The 25,209-nt window shown below is 37.3% G+C and overlaps 1 protein-coding gene across 13 annotated transcripts in view; it reads left to right on the top strand.

Moving 5' to 3' along the window:
• Nucleotides 1-24,485, top strand: part of LOC123773738 (putative RNA-binding protein Luc7-like 2) — a 31,624-nt gene extending 7,139 nt beyond the window's left edge. For 2 of the 13 annotated variants that reach the window (XM_069312373.1, XM_069312375.1), the window contains exons 2-11: nucleotides 3,320-3,378; nucleotides 3,699-3,750; nucleotides 4,411-4,505; nucleotides 14,931-15,029; nucleotides 15,594-15,788; nucleotides 16,053-16,289; nucleotides 17,670-17,764; nucleotides 19,389-19,583; nucleotides 21,268-21,510; nucleotides 23,581-24,485. In XM_069312373.1, coding sequence (XP_069168474.1) covers nucleotides 14,934-15,029; nucleotides 15,594-15,788; nucleotides 16,053-16,289; nucleotides 17,670-17,764; nucleotides 19,389-19,583; nucleotides 21,268-21,510; nucleotides 23,581-23,641 — 1,122 coding nt within the window. In that variant the 5' untranslated portion in view covers nucleotides 3,320-3,378; nucleotides 3,699-3,750; nucleotides 4,411-4,505; nucleotides 14,931-14,933 and the 3' untranslated portion in view covers nucleotides 23,642-24,485. Of the gene's footprint in view, nucleotides 1-3,319; nucleotides 3,379-3,698; nucleotides 3,751-4,394; nucleotides 4,506-9,351; nucleotides 9,430-14,930; nucleotides 15,030-15,593; nucleotides 15,789-16,052; nucleotides 16,290-17,669; nucleotides 17,765-19,388; nucleotides 19,584-21,267; nucleotides 21,511-23,580 lie in introns of those variants that run through there. The other 11 variants (XM_069312374.1, XM_069312369.1, XM_045767627.2 and 8 more) reach the window with 9 other exon arrangements.
• Nucleotides 24,486-25,209: the final 724 nt, after the last annotated feature.

The raw sequence follows: 25,209 nt of genomic DNA, 5'->3' as shown, positions 1-25,209 counted from the left end.
TATACTAGCCTGTATCTGTATCTGCTAGTTTAAGAAAAAGTACTGTATAAAGTACAGTTTAAAACTTTGCCTGGCTTGGCGGGCCACCTGCATTGCACTGCAAGGTATTGCCCGTGAGTACACAACCCAATATTAAACTTTCACTCATAATGTTTATACTTATTAATAAAAATAAGCAAGAATTTATTGTTGGCAGTGTTATGAAGTCATGTCCCAAACTGCGTGTGTTATTTTAATGACCGCGCGAACATCATGAAGTCCAAAGTATTAAGTTAGTGGATTAAATATATTCACTGATGTTTTACCAGAAATATTTTGATCCTTCGATGTCGGGTCTTCCTATCATTGTGAAGCAGAATTCACCAAGCGTTCGATTGTTTACCCACCAGTAGCGTGGGTTAGACTGCCATGAGACAGGGTAGTTTTATCCTACTGTTACTGTTGTGATGGCAGTCCTCAGTATAAGAGGAACGGCAGGTCCGGACAAATGGTTCCATTCTAGGTCGATCGGCTAGGCTACGTAGCTAGCTTAGGACATAGCTAGGGACATAGCCATGGACATAGCCATGGACGAACCATGGACATAGCCTAGCTATGTCCATGGGGTTATCTGAAAGCCTCTAAGGCAGTTTGGCTGGAGAAGCAATGATATCATGTATGGGATGGTCAAAGACGAGTCTAATGGAGACACCTGCGCTGTTCGGGACTTCCCTCTTGCTCACTCTTGGGAGGAGGGAGGCAAGAGGTGGTGCGTGGAATGGACTCTTATAAGGGTAACTAGGGGGAGTTGTCCAAACAGTGCAGGTGTCTTCATTTCCAAATAAGGAAATCTCTAGTGCTAATGTGATTTATCGAATCGTTTGTAGGTGACTTGCATACCGGTCAGGGTGTTATAGGTGGCAGAGCAGCATCCTCACTGCGATCTAAGACTTTTCCCTCTAAGGCTGGAGAGTTGGTTCGTCACACCCCCCAATGGCAATAACCAATCGTCAATAAACAAGAAAATTTGTGCTTTTTGGTAGTGTTGATTGCCAAGAATATTTTGTAATAGAAATGTGGAATTAATGTCAAAACAAAAACTAACAAAGTTGTTTTAAGTAATGAGGCTTTAGGTATTTTGTTTTCCAATGGCATTAGCAGTCATTGGTTAATTTGTCCTTAATTACAATACTAAATTTTATTGTGCACAAATATTCTTTGGTTTGAAATCTAATATTAAGAATAGGCTTAAAATTGACTGTGGTTGCTTCACGCTATTTATTAATGTAGACTTGTTAGAAAATGTAACGGTGGTTAATGATACAGTAGTACTGTAGTATGAACTAGATTTAAAGTACAGTAGTTGTTTGCTATTGGTATTGGTTTTTAATCTTGTTCAATGCTAAATAAGTCTCGATTATAATGTAAAACTCCAGTATTAATTTTCTATATTTGTGCATTTTCTTTGAATTTTACTTAAAATATTCTGTAGGAATAGGAAACTTATTTTGTGGGACAAGGGGCCCTGACAACCGAGTGGATAACACTTCGGATTCGTAGTTCTGAGGTTCCGGGTTCGATCCCCGGTGGAGGTGGAAACAAATAGGCAGAGTTTTTCACCCTGATGCCCCTGATACCTAGCAGTAAATAGGTACCTGGGAGTTAGAGAGCTGCTACGGGCTGCTTCCGGGGTTGTGTAACTAAAAGGCCTGGTCAAGGACCGGGCCGTGGGGAGGCTAAGCCCCGAAATCATCTCAAGATAACCTGACAGCACATGGGAAGGTAGTGCTTCTTACATTCTGATGCAGTCTTTAACTTGGTTGCAGTTTGGTCAGGAGTCTAGTGAGAATGTTGAGTGAAAGCTTTTGGTACTGTAGTATCATAAATTTGGGATTGAACTGAGCTGGCTAATGATTTCAGTTTAAGGGTGTTTGGTGTGCTATCTGTGAGATGTCATGCCAGCAGTGTTTTTATGATAGGAGGTGAATGTAAACCTGCTAAACACAGCCTTCTTAATCTTGGTTTTATATATAAATTATAATACACATGTTGCAATTAGGTTACGTTGATAAATGGGATTTTCTTAATTTCACAGTTGATTATAGTTTAGACGTGCTGTTCTTTTCTTGGAACAAGTTTTTTTGTTTGCTGTATTAATTGCTATCCTACGTTTCAATGTGTTATATTATTCAGTGATTGTGTTAGGTTGTCAGGGAACTCTAGATATACATGATGAATGCCATTATTAATAATGCACGTACAAAATAAAGATTAATGCAGTGTTCAGCATTGGAAGACTAATTATACTGAGTTAACCAGTGTTATTCCTCTGTTGATTTGTGTTAATGTTTATTCTTAAGTGTATATATATATATATATATAGTTAATTATTTAATTTTAGGAACAATGTTGAAAGTTAATTTTGTTCAGTCATCATTTAATGTACAGTATATGCAATGAACCGTAATTTCAGTGTTGGTAATAAGTTTTAACTTGGTTATCTGTACAGTAACTACTGTGTATGAGAGTAAATGCAGTGCTCCACTTTAGAAAATTTATAAAAAATGATATTGCCCCCCCCCCCCCCTGCCTGCTGTCAGGCTCAAATCATTTGTTTTAAATTGGTTTAATGATAGTGATTAACTGAGAAGGCAATGACTCATATTGTAGGTTAATCATTAGATATCTCACCATTGCTGCAATATCTTGTTTTGCCATCTCTTTAGTACAGTTTGGATTACTTATCTGATAATTGTATTGGCATTTTTGTGGTTGAGGATTTTAGACCCTAAATTACATACAAATGAAGTGATGCATGGATTAATGAGTAGAGTAACCTATATGTAGTGAGTTATTGATGGCCATTAATATTATCCCTTCAAATTTGGTGTTAGTATGGCAGTTATGATTTTCTCTTATTATTTTGTAATAAATAATAAGAATTAGTTGCATTTTTTTAAGAGGAAAATGGTAATAGAATGTTGATTTTTTTTTGTAATTTCATGTTATGGGAAATGAGAGTGGATAATATGGTTGTTGTAATGATTACTCTTCATTATTTAATTCCTTACAAATTGTCAGTGTTGATGAGTAGGGTATCTTGAATTGTGGTGTTTATTCTTCATACATTATGCTTCATTTGTTTGTTGCTGACACTTTTAATGAATATTTTCATAATTATGACGTATCTAATTAAGCCCTTTTTTTTTTAATAGTCATGGGAAATATGTTGATTTAGGGGGTGATATTGCTGCCTTTAGGTTTTGCAGAGAAGTAGCTTTGATGCACGTCCTTTGGTGTCCATAACAGATATTGACGAGTTAATCCTAATTTCTTCTAGGGTGGAGCAAAGAGCGACACAATGCTTTAACTTGACATGGTGGAAATCACTGCGACCACGTGTGTATAACCTGTTGTCTATTTTTCGCCAAATGTCTTATTATTTCATAACAGTTTTGATTATGCAGTTTATCCAACTCATTGTCCTCTTTTCTGCAATTTACCAGTATGGTAGTTTCATTTGTAGTAAATACTTAGGAACACAGAGATTGGCCAGTCCTTTCTGAGCCAGTCTTTTCTTCACAAGAAAAAAAAAATAGATTTAGCAATATTATATGAAAGTTGTCAGAAGATGGTACAATGTCCAATACAGATACTTGTGGTTTTAACATCCTCTAACCCTGTGTCCAATAATGCTCAAAATTGGGCATACTTTCCAGGGATAATCCAGCGGCAGAGAAGATATCTCCATACGGCTTGGGGGTGCTGGTTGTGAGTTTTAGATGCATAATGTCCATCTTTAGCCCTTTTTTTATTTCTCAGAACATTTTAAGAATCACTAATGTTTTAGGGTGTGGTGTAACCTGCTGTGGGAGGTGAAAGACTGAAGTGTGCGCTTGATTGCTGAACCATTTTAGTGTGTGGTTCACAAGTGATATATATTTTTTTTATCATATTATGGGTCAGTGACTCATTTAACACTTCAGGTTACACCCTCACATGTTAGTGTAAGTTCAGGGATATGAGCATATAGTGAGCATGACCTTGGTTGGGATACTTATTAATGTACTGTGGGTAGGTCATGTGATGCTGGGATGTCAGTAATTGTGGCTGGGGTAAGAAAGTTGCTTTTCCTTTTCAATGAGTTTTAAATTTTTGTTTACTACAAGGTCATGAGTCACTCAATAATAGTTAAGTATTTAGATTAGGTTGAAGTATTGATGCTCCCTGTGCAGCCAAAAATCATTTTGCTTTATTGAGAAATGTAATTTGTTTGGATTAAAGCCTTTTAACTTCTAATCAGATCATGAATCAAAATTTAGACAAGAAAAACTAGTTTTAATGTCTTATTAGTGTGATTCCAAGCATTGAGATTTGGGCTGCATCTTGGTGCATTCATCTTTTGACATGTGGCCGGTGGTTCTCCCATAGGTGATGACACCAGGTACCGGCTAAAGTTCTCCGACCCTAAAGTATGCAAGAGTTTCCTGCTTACTTGCTGTCCTCATGAAATTCTGTCCTCAACGGTGAGTAACTTTAATTCTCTTGAGTTATTAACATGAAGTTAATCTGATAGTAGTACAGTATTTAGAAAATAAATTCTTAGTGCCTCTCAATATAAAGTTTTGTTAGTACATTTTGGAATATAAACAAAGCAAAGCTTTTTCTTTCTTTCTAGTTAGAACTACCTTATCTGTCCTGAGGTACAGTAGCCATATCAGGTGTACTGCACCATATTGATTAGGTCTGTGCCCCTCCCCCTCCTTTCCTTTGAAATTCAGTAGCAGTTTCAGACGTACCGTATTGATTAGATCCATGCCAGAAAGGTCTATATCAATATGCAAGTGCTCCTTGAAAGGTTGTAGCCTGGCTGTATAAATCAATTGAGCTTGTATTACAGTGCACATTACCAAAGCTTTTGGGATTGGTGCATTTTCATATTGCATTTTTCTACTGTATAGGTACATAATACATTTGCAACACAGGATGAATATAAAATGTTATATATATTGCATATGTACAGCTGGCTCCAAATTTATTCATACCCTTGATAATTTAGCAATTTAAAAATATTGTCCATTTTTGTTTGACAATATAAATCATGAATATTTGCATTAGAATAGTTTAAAAAGTTGAAATTACATCTGATTATGTACAGTGTTATGCTTATTCATGGCCTAGCAATCGGTATGTTTATTACCTTTTGGCTTTGACAACTTATAACTTATTTGACACTTGTAGCCAATTGGTTTAGGCACCGAGTGTTTTAACCGTTCCTCTATGAACTTCAACAGCTCATTCTAATTAGAGCTTGTGGCTTCTTGTGAACTACTGTTCCTGGTTCATACCATTTGTTTTATATTTAAGGTCTGGAGATTATGATAGCTAATCATAAATACTGTGTGTAAATGTGAGCATTTTGTCATTATCCTACTGGCAAGTTCAAATTTGAGCATGATGGAGAACCAGATTTTTCTATGGGGAGCCCTGTCGGCTTCCTGAAGCTATCTTGCTAATCAAGTGTCATACTAAAGTGTGAGCATCATCAGTCGCAGTTCTTTGTAAACCTATCTTGGACCAGGAGCCAGAACTTGGCCCCTCAGAAAGGCAAAGGGAGCAATGGCCCATGAACACTTTACATTTAAAGATGTCGTCTTGCCATCAACCAGGGAAGTCACCCAGAAAGATAGGCGAATCAAAACAGACGCCTGCCTGGTTGAAAAGGGCAACCTGTGTCCTCACAAACGCAAAAGAACCCCCCTTCCCTTCCCAGAAAGCAAACGGGGCTCTGCTTCTTTCAGCGGGTCGGGCCAGTGAGGTTCTAGCTGGTTCAACCTTCTCCGTAATACAGTGTCTTTCTGACGTGTGTGTATCACCATTTGTATGGTGATCAGGTAACTTCTTTGATGGTGTCCCACCTGTGGTCTTTTCAATGACAGTATGAGGTTTCTTGGTGAGCTTTCCAACATTTTTTCTTTTCTTTTGGGTTTTGTCGGTATCGGACAAGGTTGTTTTGGCCTTTCTCTCGGCTTTTTCTGGATTGACACATCATCACATACTGTAACTTATCGTGTGGCATTGGAGGAGCCACTGCAGCATGCGTTTGGGGTGGATGTCACTTCTGTCTTGTTCCGCACAATTTCTTGTGCATTTATTTCACCAAAGGCGTGCTCATACGCTGCCCGAGCCATCTGGGTCTCTGGACTGGGTTCTTTCCTTTCTTCACCTCAGTTTGTGGTGGCCCTTTCGGTTCATGATGGCTTCTGAAAAAACTTTTCTTGTTGGCTTTGGCCTCTGGGGGTTGGGTTCATGTTTCGTGCTATTCTCCGGTGCCAGGGGTTTGTTCATTTGGTCCTGGTGGTCGTTTTGTTAGTTTGTTGCCAGCTCCTCCTCCTTCTGGTGAAGAATGAGACGGCGAGCTTCCTTGGTTCATTGGCGGTGGATGCTTTTTAGGTTTGGCTGGGGGTGCATCGTGAGCTGTGCACGGTGGCGGCTTTTCACCACTTCCTGTAGGTTACTGGTTCTGTGTTCGTAAATGCACTCTAGGTGGCTCTGGTTTCCCCTGGTTCCCTGTTCTGGGGCTCGTGTGTGTCCGGTTGTCCGCAGTGTCATTGTCTAGCCAGCCAGCAGTCTACCCCTCGTGCCCATGATGTTAGGAGGTATGCCGCTCTTTTGGTGCTGTTTTTGACAGTGTATTTGGGAGCAGGGGGTTTTGGAGTTCAGTCAAGGTTCTGGTTGCCAGGTCTCTCGTGACTCCTTGGGGCCCCTCTGCAGCTTTGTGTTGCTTTGGGACTTCTGTAGCAAATGGTTGTGATCTGTGGGGCTGCTGCCTCCTGGGTTATTCCTTGTTTTCCTTCTCTGTGGGTAGTCAGCTTTAGGGAGCCAACTGAAGTCCCCACAGAAAACCAGTGTCGAATGTACTAAAACGCCAGTTTCTGGGCGAGCCGCGGAAGCTTTCTGACACTCACTCCCTCCGGTCGCCGGTTTTCATCATTCAAAGAACTAACTGGTGGTGGCCTGACTTCCGGGTGCCTTCCCTGGGCAATGGCAAGATGACATACTTTACATTGAAAGTGTGTTCATGGGCTCCCTTCATCCCTCGGAGGGGGCCAGGTTCTGGCTCGTGGTCCCCAGTAGGCTTGCAAAGAACTGTGACTGATGGCACTCGAATACAAATAGTATGACACTTGATCAGTAAGATAGCTTCAGGGAGCCTCCGGGGCTCATCCAGAAACTGCAGTTTCATTACATTCAACACTTTTTTTTTTTTTTTTACATATATAAAATATTTTTATATATTGTACTTTTGGAATCGATCCCTCTTGCAGTGCTTGCATGCATACCATGACCAGAGGGTGAAAATTTGCCCCAGATATGATCCACCTCTGTATTTTGCAGATGACATTTTGTTAAAAAAAAAAATAATCATTTGTGTATCTAACATCTCATTAAAAAAGTACAAAAAGGTTAATTTAGGTTTCACCGAAGAACAAAACATGGTCCTTGTCATCATGCTGATTGATCAATTAATTCAGATCTGTGCTTCTTAAGGAGAGGTTTCCCCATGAAACTGTCATAGGCGCCAGACTCTTGTAACCTACATTGAACGGGAGTTTTGGAAATTTACAGTATCCGATGAGTGATTCTTGAGGCTCCCAGTTGTCACCTGTACAGTAGTTATAATCTCAAACCATTCTTGTAATATTGACGTGTAAATATTTTTTTTCCCTGGTTCTGGTAGTACCGGTAGTCCCACTAGTCTTGAATATTTTTGATGCATGCTACAAGCAAGATGAAGATGTTTACAGTAATTTGCGATAATTGTTAGAGCATTTATTGACCTGTGAAGGTTGAAAAGCAGGATTAGAGGTTGAAGTTGGATTGATTCTGCATACAGCCTTCTTTTATACCCAGTGACCATCAAAGTGACTTCCAAAACACTTGAGAAACTTATCAGATGACCACAAAGCGGTTCAACAATAGATTAAAATTTTTGTGTAACTTCTGGGTGTTAATAATTTGAAAAATCATTCATATACTCTGGACATTAAACTTTACCATATTTGCCAGCGTAAATTACGCACCCTCGCATAGGACACACAGGATTTTAAAAGAATATTTTATGGGAAAAACTTTTTAGCACGTTCATCATTTATTGAAAGATATTTTAATGTGGATGTTGTACCACAACTCTTATCACCTCTTAAGATCAGCTGTGATGTAGTTTATATTTTGGGCAAGAGAATTGCTGTACAGGATGTGAAACTTGTATTTCTGGATGTGATGTTGTGTTCCTGCATCAGGCCACCAGGGCAGTGCACCATCACAGCATTCTGGTTTTGTCATTCACTCATTGTAATTTATTTTATTTTATTAAATATACACAAGTTATTACATTCTTGTACAGCCACTAGCACGCAAAACGTTTTAGGCAAGTCCTTATTCCTAATATTTCCCGGACTACAACCCGCTAAGTAGTTTAACAACCAGGTACCCATTTTACTGTTGGATAAACAGAGGCTGTTTAGGATCTCCGTGTTAAGGATTGGCGCCAGTAAATCCTCCCTGGCCAGGATACGAGCCCAGGCCAAAGGCCACTTTGGTCCCGCCTCTCAACCGTCAATCGACTGGTGTACAGATTCTTGAATCTACTGGGCTCTATCATATCTACATTTGAAACTGTGTATGGAGTCAGCCTCCCACATCACTGCCAAATGCGTCTTACCATTATGCCACGGGGACTGCTGACAGGCAGATGAAAGTTTAACATGCCTTTCAAATGTCTAGGAACATTTTTCATTTAGACAATGAATAAATGTTTATTAAAGTAACCCAGTTGTTAAGTAATGTATAACATATTAGGTGTGGGTTATGTATGCTGGGTAAGGTGGCAAGATGTGAGCTTATTCATAACTGCTAATGTATTGTAAGCAATTTTTTGTAAGTTTGTGATAACACTATAACTGCTTGTTTTCAATATTTTGCAACAATTTTTGTGCCTAGCAAACTTAGCCATAATGCTCGTCCGGCTCCCTAGCCTATGGCACTGTCTCACATCCATAATAAGGCCGCATTAGACACGGCAATTTTTTGAGACACTTAAAAATAAAAATAAAGTGCATCTTATATGCCGGCAAATACGGTACCTTATAAAATGGCCCATTTAATTTTTTTTAATGAAATTTACTGTCATCAGTATGAATAAACTTGGGAAGCTTAATGTAATCTGCAGTTTTCTATTAGAGCAGTAAATAAGATTTAAAGTTAGGGCTCCAGCCATGTATTATATTTTTCAATGGTTTCTGTATATTTGAACCTTTTATGAATCATTAAATGGTTTGACACTCAATACCCCTTTTTGTCTTTTTTAAGTTTCAACACAAATGTTTCTGAAACCATTGCTGGTCTAGATGGCCCCGGGCTGCATCTTAGGCTTGGAGAAAAGAAAATGTGAGTAAGAAGCAATCAAATGATTTTGCGTGACTGACAGCTGATCTGTAGAGTGGGCCGAGCATGCATTCTATTTGAATTAGTTATCCTGTGCTGTCGAATTTCAGTTGTAGATAATTGGGCAGCAGGTTAAACCCCGTAATAGGGCAACAGGTTAGTAATAGGGTAACAGGTTAAAGCTTGTCATGGAGTAAAATACTTTGTAAATTAACAAGACTATTTGAGTTAGTTTTCATCTTATTCCCCCAGCATCGGTATACTGGAAACAAATTAATATGTGGTTTACATATGAAGTCTGATTGCATTAATGAGTAACCCCAAGAGTGGATTCTTTTCTTATCCTACGATATCTGGAGAACGCACTAGTGTACAAGAACTTAAAAGCATGGTGGTATATGGAAGGTCATTGTTATTTGGGCATGTAACTGGGTGGTGGCATTTAGCATATTACACACACACACACACACACACACACTCATACCAAAACATTCATACCAAAACAGAGATGCAGGACCAGAAAACAGGATTGGTTCGACAGAAATTGTGAGAGGGCAAGAGACCAAAAGACACAAAAATGGAATCAGTATAGGAAGAGGCCAAACCCCCAAACATACCAGCGATACAAAGATGCGAGAAACAATTATACAGCAGTAAGGAGAGAGGCAGAAAGAAATTTTGAAAAAGGGATAGCAGATAAATGTAAAACAGAACCGGGCCTATTCTACAAATTCATAAACAACAAATTGCAGGTAAAGGATAATATCCAGAGGTTGAAAATGGGAAACAGATTCACGGAAAATGAAAAGGAAATGTGTGAAACATTAAATGAAAAGTTACAAAGTGTGTTTGTACAAAATGAAATCTTCAGAGAACCAGACACAATAAGAATTCCAGAGAACAACATAGAGCGGATAGAGGTGTCTAGAGATGAAGTGGAAAATATGCTAAAGGAGCTCGGGAGGAACAAAGCAGCTGGCCCAGATGGCGTTTCACCATGGGTTCTGAGAGAATGTGCATCTGAGCTCAGCATTCCACTTCACCTGATCTTTCAGGCATCACTGTGTACAGGAATCGTAGCAGACATGTGGAAACAGGCTAACATAGTTCCAATCTACAAAAGTGGCAGCAGGGAAGACCCCCTCAGTTATAGACCTGTATCATTGACAAGTGTAATAGTGAAAGTATTGGAAAAGCTAATCAAAACTAAATGGGTAGAACACCTGGAGAGAAATGATATAATATCAGACAGACAGTATGGTTTTCGATCTGGAAGATCCTGTGTATCGAATTTACTCAGTTTCTATGATCGGGCCACAGAGATATTACAGGAAAGAGATGGTTGGGTTGACTGCATCTATCTGGACCTAAAAAAGGCTTTCGACAGAGTTCCACATAAGAGGTTGTTCTGGAAACTGGAAAATATTGGAGGGGTGACAGGTTAGCTTCTATCATGGATGAAAAATTTTCTGACTGATAGAAAAATGAGGGCAGTAATCAGAGGCAATGTATCGGAATGGAGAAATGTCAAGTGGAGTACCACAGGGTTCAGTTCTTGCACCAGTGATGTTTATTGTGTACATAAATGATCTACCAGTTGGTATACAGAATTATATGAACATGTTTGCTGATGATGCTAAGATAATAGGAAGGATAAGAAATTTAGATGACTGTCATACCCTTCAAGAAGACCTGGACAAAATAAGTATATGGAGCACCACTTGGCAAATGGAATTTAATGTTAATAAATGTCATGTTATGGAATGTGGAATAGGAGAACATAGACCCCACACAACCTATATATTATGTGAGAAATCTTTAAAGAATTCTGATAAGAAAGAGATCTAGGAGTGGTTGTAGATAGAAAACTATCACCTGAGGACCACATAAAGAATATTGTGCAAGGAGCCTATGCTATGCTTTCTAACTTCAAAATTGCATTTAAATACATGGATGGCGATATACTAAAGAAATTGTTCATGACTTTTGTTAGGCCAAAGCTAGAATATGCAGCTGTTGTGTGGTGCCCATATCTTAAGAAGCACATCAACAAACTGGAAAAGGTGCAAAGACATGCTACTAAGTGGCTCCCAGAACTGAAGGGCAAGAGCTACGAGGAGAGGTTAGAAGCATTAAATATGCCAAAACTAGAAGACAGAAGAAAAAGAGGTGATATGATCACTACGTACAAAATAGTAACAGGAATTGATAAAATCGACAGGGAAGACTTCCTGAGACCTGGAATTTCAAGAACAAGAGGTCATAGATTTAAACTAGCTAAACACAGATGCCGAAGAAATATAAGAAAATTCACCTTCGCAAATAGAGTGGTAGACGGTTGGAACAAGTTAAGTGAGAAGGTGGTGGAGGCCAAGACCGTCAGTAGTTTCAAAGCGTTATATGACAGAGTGCTGGGAAGACGGGACACCACGAGCGTAGCTCTCATCCTGTAACTACACTTAGGTAATTACACTTAGGTAATTACACACACACACATTGCTTAATGCCACCCCCTCCAATATGTCAAATTAGTATTGCACAAAATTTCTACACAGGTGCCCTGTGTAATGTTGAGAAGTTACAATTGCTATACCTTTCTTTTTTATAGCACAGCAAGACCAGTTTGATAAAGTGAATGAACATGCTTTAGAGCCATACCATATTTAGTACATTATTGTAATGTATAAATTTTCCTTGTCACCTTTGCATAGTAGACTTTATCAAACGTGTCCTTGTAATCTTTGTATGGTAGACTCTGAAATGGCAGTTGTTATACTGGAGAGCCTAATACAACCAAAGAATTTCATTTCCATAGTATGATAGCAGTATGTTTACATTGGGAAAAGGACTTCAAAACTTTCTGTGGAGAAATGCATGCACTGAACTGTGTAATTCAGTGCAGTGAAACTAAAATATGTACATGAAGCTAGCAAATGCACGAGTACAGTAATTAAATTTTAATTTACTTTTTTTTCCCCGAGAATAAATAATACTGTACTCTGAAGTCAATTCAGTTACTGTATATGTAGCACTGTCAAGAAATTATCTTGTGACTAGAATTGATTGAAATCAAACAAGGTTTTGTGGCCTTAGGCAAGGTGCTGGAATCCAGTAGGTTACTTGGCACATCTTGTGAAGTGTGTTGTGAGTGAAAAAGTCTAGAACATTGCAGCAAAGCTGAGAATTCAACTTTAGATAAGAAGTGGGCCAGAGGAGGCATGATACCACAATATTGTGGAGTACTGTATTGACAAGATGGCCAGGATAATAGGCTGAGGGCATAGGAGTTACAATGCAAATGGGGTCATGTGTAAAAAAATGATGTATGGTGTGGATGATCAACAAGTGGAATGTGATCAAAGTTGTAGCTGCTGCTTCTTCCACAGTTTTAAGAAGAAATGTGGTTAAACAAAAATGTAGAGGGAGAATAGAAAGCACTGGATTCCAACAATCGGAAGGCAGGAGCCGAGAGCTAGATCGTACTCCCTTTTTAAGATGCTGAAAAACATCGGGAACACTAGTACTGTACAGTACACAGCTTTCCCTCTTACTTTTTCCACCTTCACCCTGTGCTTGTTATACAGGTCTTCATTAAGTGCATTGGTCTAGACTCCATATACCATTGTTCTCATTCTCTGTAATTATGTTCTCTGTACTCCTTCAAACATGTATTATGGTACTGGTCAGCCTGTGGTTACTCTCCTTGATCACGCTGATACAGTTAACCCATTTGTAATTTGTATAGCAATTTGAACTTGTATTCCTCTGATTTAAAATGTTGCAAATGCAATTGGAGGGGAAAAGTAGGATTGCCCAGCTGGGAATAGTTTCCCTTGCTAGTTTTAAATATACTGTACAGTGGAACCTCGAATAACGACTTTAATCCGTTCCGGCGCCATGGTCATGTGAAATTGATGTCATTCAAAACGAAGTTCCCGATTGAAAAGAATGTAAATAGGAATAATCCGTTCTACCACCGAAAAACATCAATATGATATTCGATGTTTTAAATAATGGAGCAGCCTACCTTACATACACAGAACAAACCTTTGACATTTTTTTTCTTCAAATTTGTTCAATTTTAAATTTTTTGTATACCAAAAGGTTCGTTCGGTGTTTGTCAGGTAGACTGCTCCATGTTTCTTAAAAAATTAGAAATTAAAAAAAAAAAAAAAAGAATTTTGAAAAGCTGAACAAATGTTAATAAGGTTCGTTTGGTGTTCGGCAGGTAGGCTGCTCCATTATGACAATCTTTGTTTGAAATGTGTTCCATTTTTGTATTTTTAATTTATTTCTCAATAATGGAGCAGCCTATCTGACAAACACCGAACGAACCTTTTTGACATTTGTTCTTTCTTTAAAAAAAATGAATTTCGTTTTTCTACAAAAGTCAATGCTTTGCAACATCCCAGCATCAATGGCATCTTTAAACAAAGAAAAATAATTTATTTGCATCGTCGGAGGCGTTGTGCAAGAAGCAGCCCGCAATCCCACCATTTGGTGTTGAGTTATTCAAAGTGGTCGCCTAACGAGACAAATTGTTTCGGCGACCGTGGCGTTCGTTACCCAAATTGGTCGCCATTTGAGGCAGTCGTCACTCGAGGTTCTACTGTACTCCATGTCTTCTGATAGTATTCCATCCCTTTCTTATTTTGATAGCTATCTATATCTGCTACCTCTTTCTCCTTACATAGCTAACCTCTTGGTCACTTTTTTTTTCCATTTTATAGTGCAGTTTAAAATATATGGCATGACATCAACAAATTGCCCTCTCTACTTTAACTAATTTCTATAACACTGGTTATCTTGAGATGATTTTGGGGCTTAGCTTCCCCGCAGCCTGGTGCTTGACCTGGCCTTTTTGTTATACACCCCCTAGGAAGCAGCCCGTAGCAGCTGTCTAGCTCCCAGGTACCTATTTACTGCTAGGTAACAGGGGCATCAGGTTGAAAGAAACTGCCCATTTGTTTCCGCCTCCACCGGGGATCGAACCCGGAACCTCAGGACTACGAATACGAAGCGCTGTCCACTCAGCTGTCAGACCCCTACTGTGTGTAGATTCTTGCTCCATTTTTAATCCTTTGGGACACCACTTTTACACGATTGTTATACTGAGCCAGAAGGGAGTTGTCAAGTGTCTTATCTATTATCCTCTGGTAAAACTTCCCTTGTATCTAAAGTCTTGAAGTAAATCATAGGGAAGGTGTGTCATTAATTTTTCCTTCGCTTATCTCCAATCATTATTTTCCCACCGTAGAGCAAACTACTGTACTACTGACATTTTGTATTTATAAGAAGTGTCAAGATATATTGAGCAGTAGTAGCTGATGTGTTTGTGGCCTTGCCCTTGTCTGGGCATTATTACTTTTGTAATGTTGTTAATTGCAGTGTTGTTATTGGGATAAACATTTAGCAATTTATTAAAACAACAACAACAATGTATTATTAAGGAAAATGCATACAGCCATTACTTTTGGAAGATAATAAATTGCTTGCTTTTGCAGCGTATGGACTTGGGCGAGTGTCCCAAGGTACATGACCTTGCACTTCGAGCTGATTATGAACAGGCTTCAGCTCAGAAAGATTACTTCTATGACATTGATGTAAGTAGTTTATATTTACCAAAAAAAACTAACATTAAACTTACAACTTTCGTAAGTTTTTGCTTATTTTGTTAATGTGTGAAAATATTGAATCGTGTGTTGAATAGCATTGTGGGAATTGTTTGATTATTGTATAGATTTGTGGGTAGTTGTGTGTGTCAGTCTGTACTGTGTGTGATTGAACCAACACGCTAACTTAATTGCCTAGAATAAATATATATTATGATTAGGTAATCCTTTATAGTTCATACATACTCAGTTTGCAGCTGATTATTCACAGCAGAATTGTCTTTATTTTATATATGCCTTGATGCACCTTTGCTATTGAAGAAAATGTATGCTTGGTTTTCACCCATGTTTGAACATGAAGTGTAAATATAAAGTGTAAATGAATATGAAGTGTAAATAGTTCAGATAAAACAAAGCTTGATTTTGGTATCTACATTTCATTATATTTTAATCTTATTTAAGTAAATTTACCATGAGAGGGCATTGGAAGCTGTTACAAGGAACCGGCATTGGGTCAAATTGATCTGGACAAGTCTTCATTGGTTTTGATTACAGGCTATGGAACATCTACAATCATTCATCACAGATTGTGACAGGCGAACAGAATCTGCCAAAAAGCGATTGGCAGAGACTCAGGAGGAATTAAGTGCAGAAGTTGCAGCAAAAGCTAATAAAGTCCATGACCTGGCTGAACAGATTGGAAAGAAGTTGGCAAAAGCTGAAGGTCTTGGTGCCGATGGAATGGTTGAGGTGAGATATTTGTAAAATTTTATATAACTTGTTTGAGGGGGGGTGGTAGTCATGTGTAGGATATTCATTAAACATATGGTGTTTACTTACATTTTGAAGGATTTAAAATATATGCCTTGGAATCCTACATGCTGATTTTGCTTCTCAATGTTCTGCAGCTGTATTAGGAAAAAATCTAGAGGTTGGTTGGGTTAAAAAAAAAAAAATAATAATGCAAGAGCTGACGTGTACTTTACATAAGAATTTTATTTAAAATATTCCCAGGAAAGTATGAAACTCATGGAAGAAGTGGAAGACCTACGTAAGCGGAAAGCTGCTGCAGAGCAAGAGTATCGCAATTCTATGCCTGCTTCAAGTTACCAACAACAGAAGTTGCGCGTCTGTGAAGTGTGTTCAGCATATTTGGGTATCCATGACAATGACAGACGTTTAGCTGACCACTTTGGTGGGAAGCTTCATTTGGGATTTATTAAGATTAGAGAAAAGCTTGAGGAATTGAAGGTAAGTGGTAATATGTAGTCCAATTTTGTATTTTTGATCATTCTTGTGCTTGGTTGTTTACTGGCAATAGTGGTAAAGGTTTCTTTGCCACCTCCTGCATTTGACAAGTAAATGCCCTGGAAACACAAACCGTAACTGTCTATTTTCCGCTTGTTACAACTTGTAATAAAGTTGTTACATCTTTGCTTAACGTGTTTGACGTATTAGAACGTTGCTATATTGGTTGTTATAACTGGTTAGGTGGTGTTAAAACTTGTTCGAACGTTGTACCAACGTCGTAGTTTTGGTGTGTGTTTGGCGGGTGACCGCAAGATAAGAAAGGGCAGTAAACTTTGTCTTAATATGGGGGATCAGCTTTATTATAATAAAAAGGTTCCTACATAAATATTCTGGAACTTGTTTAACTAACATGGCAGCAAACCCTATTTGAAGAATTTTCCTGAGGGGTGGGGGAGGAGTTATTAATCATTGAACAGCATGTTCCTGCCTCCTAAATGAGATGAATGTGCAGTAATAATACCATGGTGTGGTATGTGATATTACCAGCAAATCCTGAGGAATATTTGTTCCATTAACTGGTTGTATTTTGTTTTAAATTTTTAATTTTTAGATTTTCTTTCTTAGTATTGCTTTTCTACGAAATGCTTTCACTTATTGTTCTTGGAGTCAAAGTATGTTTCAACACCTTGCATTCATTTTGGTATCATTTAGCTTTCGAGAGAACATTTGTAAATTCCAAATTAAAATTTTCATTGTACAAAGTATTCTACATCATTGTCAGTTAGAAAGAACAGCTAATTTGTTTGAGCACACCTTACAGGATATGAACATGAGGGAGTTGGTATGTTTTACAGAAATATAACACAAATTATTTGCAAAATGGATTCGTGTTTTCAATTCTAAACAGATTAGCAGAGGCTAGTGCCCCTCAATGAAGCATTCATCCATTCATTCAGCTTGTGAAACCTTTCTTATACTAGTCCTGATGTTTTGACCTTTGTCCCACCATTACATTATTCCCTGAGCAACTTTTGTGAGGATAATAATGTTGCACTGACTTTCACCAAAAAGATGAGAACTAATTTCATCCACATTGTCTTTTGTTATAGATTGTGGTCATAGCAAAACTATTCCTCGTATAACTCTAGCTGACATCGTTAGCAGTTCTTGAATAAATTTTTGTGGTAGCGTAAAAAAAAATTAGAATTAATATCACCGGTATTATGATGTGATATTTAAACATACTTTTTGCTAATGAGGATTTTTTCATTTACCATAAATGTCTTTTTATGAAGCGTTGTCTTGATGTTTTAATTTAATCTTGAGTCATTTTAAGAGCATCAATTTCAGTTAATTATGTTTGATGCCTTTCTTTTACAGAAAACAGTAGAAAGCCGAAGAGAGAAACGTCGTGAAGAAAGGGAACTAGAAAGAAATGCTCGATTTGGTGAAATTGCTGATTACGACGTTACAAGGCAAGTTTTTTCCTAGTAAAAGTATAATCATATATAGTTTAAACCCTAACCACTGTGATGCGCTGTGTTTATTGGGACATTCCCCCTGTGTGCCGAAAATCGAGTGTTCCAAAAATATTAACACTTTGTCATCTGAATTATCGTCCTAGGATTTTTCATTTTGGTATCAATGTGCTCACAATAGAATTCCCTACAGGAAATATATGCATATAGTCAAAATCCAGGCATATCGCCACACCAAACCGAGAAATTGGCAGCTCATTACCCGTGAGTGCCCAAGAGCAAAAATTGTGTATACAGTACTCTTTTTTTTTTTCACTTTGGTCACCTCAATTCTCATCCTAGGTCTTTCATTTTGGTATCAATGTGTTCGCAATATGTACAAGTATGTACAAGTATATCTTGCCTTTATTGAGGACTCTTGTTGGTGTATGGAAGATGGTGAGGAAAGGGAGTAGGGGGAGAGGTGTTAGTGTTTGGAAGGGGAGTCCCCTTCCATTATAACAGCAGTAATGACATTTCTGGAGTACACTCTTACGTTTTGCAGGCATACCACTAGGACCTGGTTGTGGCTTACTGCTTGCTTGTCTTACTGTTTATAGGCACTTCTTTTTTCCCTATGTTTTAACACTTGTGTGTAGTAGGACATTACATTCTCACTATGATTGATCTCTTGTTTTTCTGCTATCGTCATCCTCACAACTATTTTCTTAGGTTGAATATTACCACTGACTTTCTTGGAATCCATGGTGTGATATATATTAATAACTTTTATGTTCAGAAACCAAAAAAAGCACAAAAAAATAATGAAATTCTTCAGAGAATTCAAGCGCAGTCGTCACTAGGTGGGAGACACTGGTAAACTGAAGCGTGCCATGTGCTCGGTCGGTCTATGCGTGCATCAACAAACTCTAGTACCGAGGCAAACCATGAATACCGAGTCAAATTTTTAGAAGAAATTGAGCTAGAGAACCAACAAATTTGAAAAGGGGAACATTAAAAAACCGAGGTTCCACTGTACTCTTAATTATTATAATAAATAGGTACACCTGTCTTAATTTCCAAAAATGCTTACGTGCATTACAAGCAGCCTAAGGCCTAATAAGTTTTGACATCTGTGAACAATATTTTAACAGTATTGGTTGAGTAGAGGTCCCACCTTCTGCCTTAGTATCCACAAGAACATGTGGTCTTTAGAATGTATCTGATTAAAAAAAGATGAACTGTGATGAGACACTAAACAGGTTTTAACATACCAATTATTATAAAAAAAAAAATCATCCCTAAAGGATGGTCCCAGTAACTGGAACCTCCATATAGCTTTCCTAGCCATAAGGCTGCCACACCAGTTTGGTTTCATTCTGTTAAATGGTATCTGAATATGTAGTGGACATGTGCCCACTAATTTATTTATATGATTGTATGTATTGAGGTATTCTGGTTGTAGGAACCAGGGACACCTGCCTCAGTTGGCTGCAATCAATGTTTGCTGTACTTAGTTTTAAACTCTACATTTTGGGTTATTCCTAGTCACCCATATTTTATAAAAGTTAATGTACAGAACTCTAATATTTGTTTATTTCTTCGTTAATACATCTTATTAATAATCGTTTTAATTCAACAGGGATCACGACCGTGATCGAGAGCGTTATCGTGAGAGTGACCGCGACAGGAGAGAGAGGTATCGGGAGGGTGACAGAGAGAGGCGTCGACGGAGGTCAAGGTCTCGAACACGATCTCGTGAAAGGCGCCGTCGTCGCTCCAGATCCCGTGAGCGTTACTATAGATCCCACTCAAGATCAAGGTCCCGAGACCGCAGGTATATTGTCTGTATTGAAAATGTTGTCGCTAATTTAGCTTACCTCTAGACACTGGATATGAGAAGGTAACAGTAAAATTATCATCAGGGTGTTCAGTAAAAATCTTAAGTTTAGATACATATGCCTGTAGTTTACCAGTCATTTGTGGAGTGAGGGGGCAAATTGAAATTGAATTGAAATTGTTAATTTCAATTTCAGGGTGAAGGGGGTGTTTAAGTCTTTGGCATGTTTTTGGAGCAAGCTGCAGTGGAACTGTTAACTCGACCAGATCCCTGCAATTTGCATCCCTCTAGTTGTCTGCTTACCCATGAAGGTTCATGTAATTGGGTATACATAAATGTTTATAAATATGTTTAGCAATACAGATTAGGTTATGCAGTATTTATGCCCCCAAAAATGTACAAAATTTACAGTTTTGTTTATCCGAGATAATCACCCAGTCTTAATATCAGAGACTGAAGCAATGCTAGTGGATTGAAATCAGTCCTAGTGAAGTGGATTCCTGCTTGAATATAATCAGTTGTCCAGGAAGTTGGTCGCAACTGAATCCGGGACAGACTATCAAAAATGTTACTGGCCGTTATGAGGAACTTGATAAGTCTTACAAAATCGTGAGTGCCTACCTGGAATGAACTAAATAGGGTATACTTTGTTTCATTGGGTATATATCTTGATCCGGTATCCCTCGGATTTTAATTTCTACACTACGTATTATTACTTTGATAATGAAATATTAAAATATTTTTTAGTTAAATACAGCAAGTATAGAATATTTAAATTTTTCAAGTTAGAAAGTGAGCCAGTGAGTTGGGGTTGGTAACATGTTGACAGGTCCCTTTCTGTTCTTGTTAAGCCAGCAATTATTAATTTAAACTAATGGCTGGTTAATTAGTTGGGTTGGCTTGCAGGATAGAAAACAGTAGACAGGATGGATAGTGAACTGAGTAACTGGCTGGCTGACTATAGATAGCAGGCTGGTTAACAAGGGCCCCAGTGACTAGATCTTGCTTCATATACATATGACCCATTCAAACTGGGTTCATGCTACCAGTATAATGCTTCCTAAACAATGTTAAATGCTTGACACATTCCACTGGAAGCTTGCCATGCTTGTAACTGCTCTTTTACAACCTGCTAGTGATGGAGAAGAACATGTGAAGATTATTTGTATTGTGTGCGTGTATGAAGAGAATTGGGTATCATTGTCTGTTATGTATATAAAATTGCATATTCTGTGTACATGTGTTCAGAAAATTTATTTTGGTACACATTTGCATTGTGTACACACTTCGAATCTTCATTCATACAGACTGTACTTAAGTCAAATACATGCAAATGGGATTTTTGAGTAACTGAGGGTAATGCATAGATCCCTGCAATTGATCACCTCGGATAATCAAGTACTTCAATGTATATAGATTTTATGTATCTATTTTTAAGGAGGTAAATACTGCAAGTTGTTAAGAGTATAAATTTTAGAAGGTACATTAAGTTGATACTGGCAAGAGTTTTTGCTTTGCACTTGTAGGGTTACAATCACTTGGCAGTTTTTAATAATTGAATGCAAAAATGGCCTTCTGAAATAAGTTGCTTTAGTGGTCTGTGTAATGTTTTAAGTAAATTTAAGTGATTTATGTTTAATTTTTAAATTTTGATGGAGATTAATTTAGCTACACTCCTCAGGCGTCATTCAAGAAGCAAGGAAAGGTCAAGACGAACTAGAAGGTCTAGGTCGAGAGAGCGTCATACTCGTTCACGTGACAGGTCACCGTCGAGAGAGCGAGCATCAAAAGACAGAACTTCTAAGGACAGAACATCAAAAGACAGAGCATCAAAAGACAGAACTTCTAAAGAGTGTGTGTCACGGGATACAGAAGACAACAGAAAGCCACAGGATCACGTACCGGCAGAAGTACCAGATAGGAGGTAAAAAAAAAATTGTTTTAATCCATAGGAAGTCATCTAGAGATGATTTCAGGGCTTAACGTCACCCGTGGCCCGGTTCCCGACCAGGCCTCCGTTTTGTTACATACCCCCAGGAATCAGGATATTAATAGCTGACAGCAGCCCAGTATGCAAGAAAAAAACAAATTTTTCTAACATTGTTACAATGCATTCCCTGATCGGGGGGGAGGGGGGTGAATTTTTTCAGTAATGTGTGTGTAATGTGATAAATTTATGTAATAAAATATGTGGGCCATCACTATACAGTACTCAAAATATGGTGAGCATATTTGTTACAAATATTATATTCATAGAACAATAAAAGTTTTTTGCTATTACAATATATATATATATATATATATATATATATATATATATATATATATATATATATATATATATATATATATATATATATTATATGTCGTACCTAGTAGCCAGAACACACTTCTCAGCCTACTATGCAAGGCCCGATTTGCCTAATAAGCCTAGTTTTCATGAAATAATTGTTTTTCGACTACCTAACCTACCTAACCTAACCTAACCTAACTTTTTCGGCTACCTAACCCAACCTACCCTATAGAGATCGGTTAGGTTAGGTAGGGTTGGTTAGGTTCGGTCATATATCTACGTTAATTTTAACTCCAATAAAATAAAATTGACCTCATACATAATGAAATGGGTAGCTTTACCATTTCATAAGAAAAAAATTAGAGAAAATATATTAATTCAGGAAAACTTGGCTTATTAGGCAAATCGGGCCTTGCATAGTAGGCTGAGAAGTGAGTTCTGGCTACTAGGTACGACATATATATATATATATATATATATATATATATATATATATATTAATATATACACTATATATATATATATATATATATTAATATATACACTATATATATATATATATATATATATATATATATATATTAATATATATATATATATATATATATATATATACATACACTATATATATATATATATATCTATCTATCTATCTCCATTCATCTTTCCCCCATCCATCTATCCTAATTTATCCATCTATCCCTCTATCTTCATCCATCCATCCACCTATTCCCATCCATCCACATTTTCATGCAACATTTTGAATTGCTAAGCATTTCTGGTGACTGCGATAATCAGCGTTCAGCCTTGTCACGACACATATTTGGCACTAAATTCTAACAGCACACATTGAATATGTAATATTTTTTTCATGGATTTTTTAAGTGCAATGTGTTGGGCTGTCAATAATAAATGTATCCTAGAATATTGGTACACAGATATATTCATGTCACTAATATCTGTTAAGTATTATATTTTTTTGAACAATAAAACATACCGTTATCCTGTTTAATACTTTATAGACACTTTATATATAACTATCTTTATTTTTGTTCACCATAATGAACCATTAAAGTAGTCTGGTGAATCCAAACAACATACCACCACCACACGGCTGGCGGCTGGTGACGCTACCTCACTCGGCAGGGTTCCGCCTCCCACCATACTATGCTCATTGCTAGTTCTTGGCACAATGCTGCTATTATCAGAAACCTGGTCACTAAATCCTGTAAATGAATAATTTTCCACACGTTTGTTTTGTAAAGGAACATGAGCAGTCATTTCAAGATGCTTAGATGTACCAAACAATGGCAGTGTACTGTGGCTAACCGCCTAGTGCAGTTAGCCACAGTACAAATAAGTGTCTTCCCCCCCCCCCCTTGACTAGTGTGAGAGATACAGTATACGTATCTGCTAATATAATTTATAAGTTGTCATTTAAGTGTGTGTACTCACAAATTAGGAGTTAATCTTCCAGAATTGTACCAATATGCAAATTATTTAAGCAAAAATAATGTACAAATTCAGATGTTCCATACCTTACTGATATGCTAATACATCCACAGGCCTACTCCATTGCTAATGGCTACATAATGATAAATGCTAGCAGTTTGAAATAATAATTACATTTTTTTCATCTTATACAGTGTTATAATCTCAAATTTTGTGGATTATTAAGTGTATTCATTTTTTTTTCTTTAGAGACGGCAGTCCAGAGAATGGTGAAATTACAGATGATCGGTCCAGAGATGGCATGGAATAAAATTAGCACGGCAGACTGTGGTACCAACGAATTTGTGTATTCAGACAAACCAGCTACTGAGTGTTTTAGATGTTATTCATCGTTTTCCATATTATTCGTAATTACTTTGTTGACCATTTACATCATATCATATACAATGTTCATCTTCTCTCTCTCTTGTGGCAAGATGCTATGCCATTTACATGACACTTTTTTGTCTCATCTCCATATTACTGTAATTTATAACTTTAGGCAAATTCACATTACCTAAATTATAACAAGATAGTTACTAGTAGTTCTCCAAATTCATTTTTTTTTATCACTAGTTTTCTAAAGACCCAACATAATGCTTGGGGTATGGTGAGGTATGTCTCGTATGCACATTATCAATAAATTGATTTTTTTTACAGTAATATAACTTTTCATCCATAACAAATTATCATTGGCAATGTATATTTCATGTAAATTAATGAATTGATTGCAAATGCATGAATTGCATGTGTAGGCTATCAATTACATTTAAAATCCTTCAAAATAGATAATCTAGTAAATGTGTTTGGCTCGGCATATAGATTATGCAGAGCTACTTGATCTGCATATAGATTATGCAGTGCTACAAGTTATTCTAGGTGAATCTTCATAGAAGATTAATAGTGATGGCCTGAATATGTACAATAGCTAGGAGCAGTAATAATTTTTTTCTGATGCTTGAAGAGGAGAACTAGTTTACAAGTTGTTTTACATGTTAGTGATAGAAACAAAACTGTAACCATTGTGGTTTTGTGGCAAGACTGATAATGCCCAATTTTATGAGGTTTCTGCTGTACACATGTAATTTACTTGAATTAAAAAATTGAAAGTACAATGTCTTTTACTATCAATTGAGCAAAAATCCCATTTGTTCGGTAGTTATACAAATACCAACATAATTTAATGTACGTGTGCTAATGCATAGCGGACAGGTCCACATTGTATTGTTATTTTAGATTGTTACTCTGAACAAAAGTTCAAAGTAGCATGAGCTATGGTGAGCCCGTAGTGGTCTTTCTGGCACAGGAAGAGGGGGCTGTGACTGCTGCCCGTTATATTATATATAGTATATCTCGTGTACAGCGACGCTTCATATACTGAACTGGTTCCTTGAGTAATATACGAAAATAGTGCACATGGTTAAATATCTGTACTATACCCTTGCTCATCGTGTTCTTTGAACACATTAACTATTTCAGTAAATTTTAATGTTCTGATAGATTGTAAGTTTCTGGAAGTATGTAGTAGTTTGAAAATATAAAGTACTGTTATTTTTCGCACCATAGGCATAGAGGAAATTGCATTTCATGTTCAGTCGTCACAATGTGATTGAAGATATAACCAAATTACACATCAGAACGAAGAAACGTCATATCTGTCCATCCTGGATCATTATGAAGTCTTCAAGGCAAATTGTTTACACGATTTTAGGTTTCTGGTGTATCATCAAATTCCCAAATAGTGACTAGCATATACTATCCCTAATGTAATACCAGTGAGATTACATAGCAAAGTCTATTCCTCTATAGGAAATATAGCAATTATTGCAAAGTGATTTT

The sequence above is a fragment of the Procambarus clarkii genome, chromosome 72, assembly GCF_040958095.1.
Source record: "Procambarus clarkii isolate CNS0578487 chromosome 72, FALCON_Pclarkii_2.0, whole genome shotgun sequence".
Lineage (NCBI taxonomy): Eukaryota > Metazoa > Arthropoda > Malacostraca > Decapoda > Cambaridae > Procambarus > Procambarus clarkii.
This window is presented reverse-complemented; position numbering and strand designations above follow the sequence as displayed.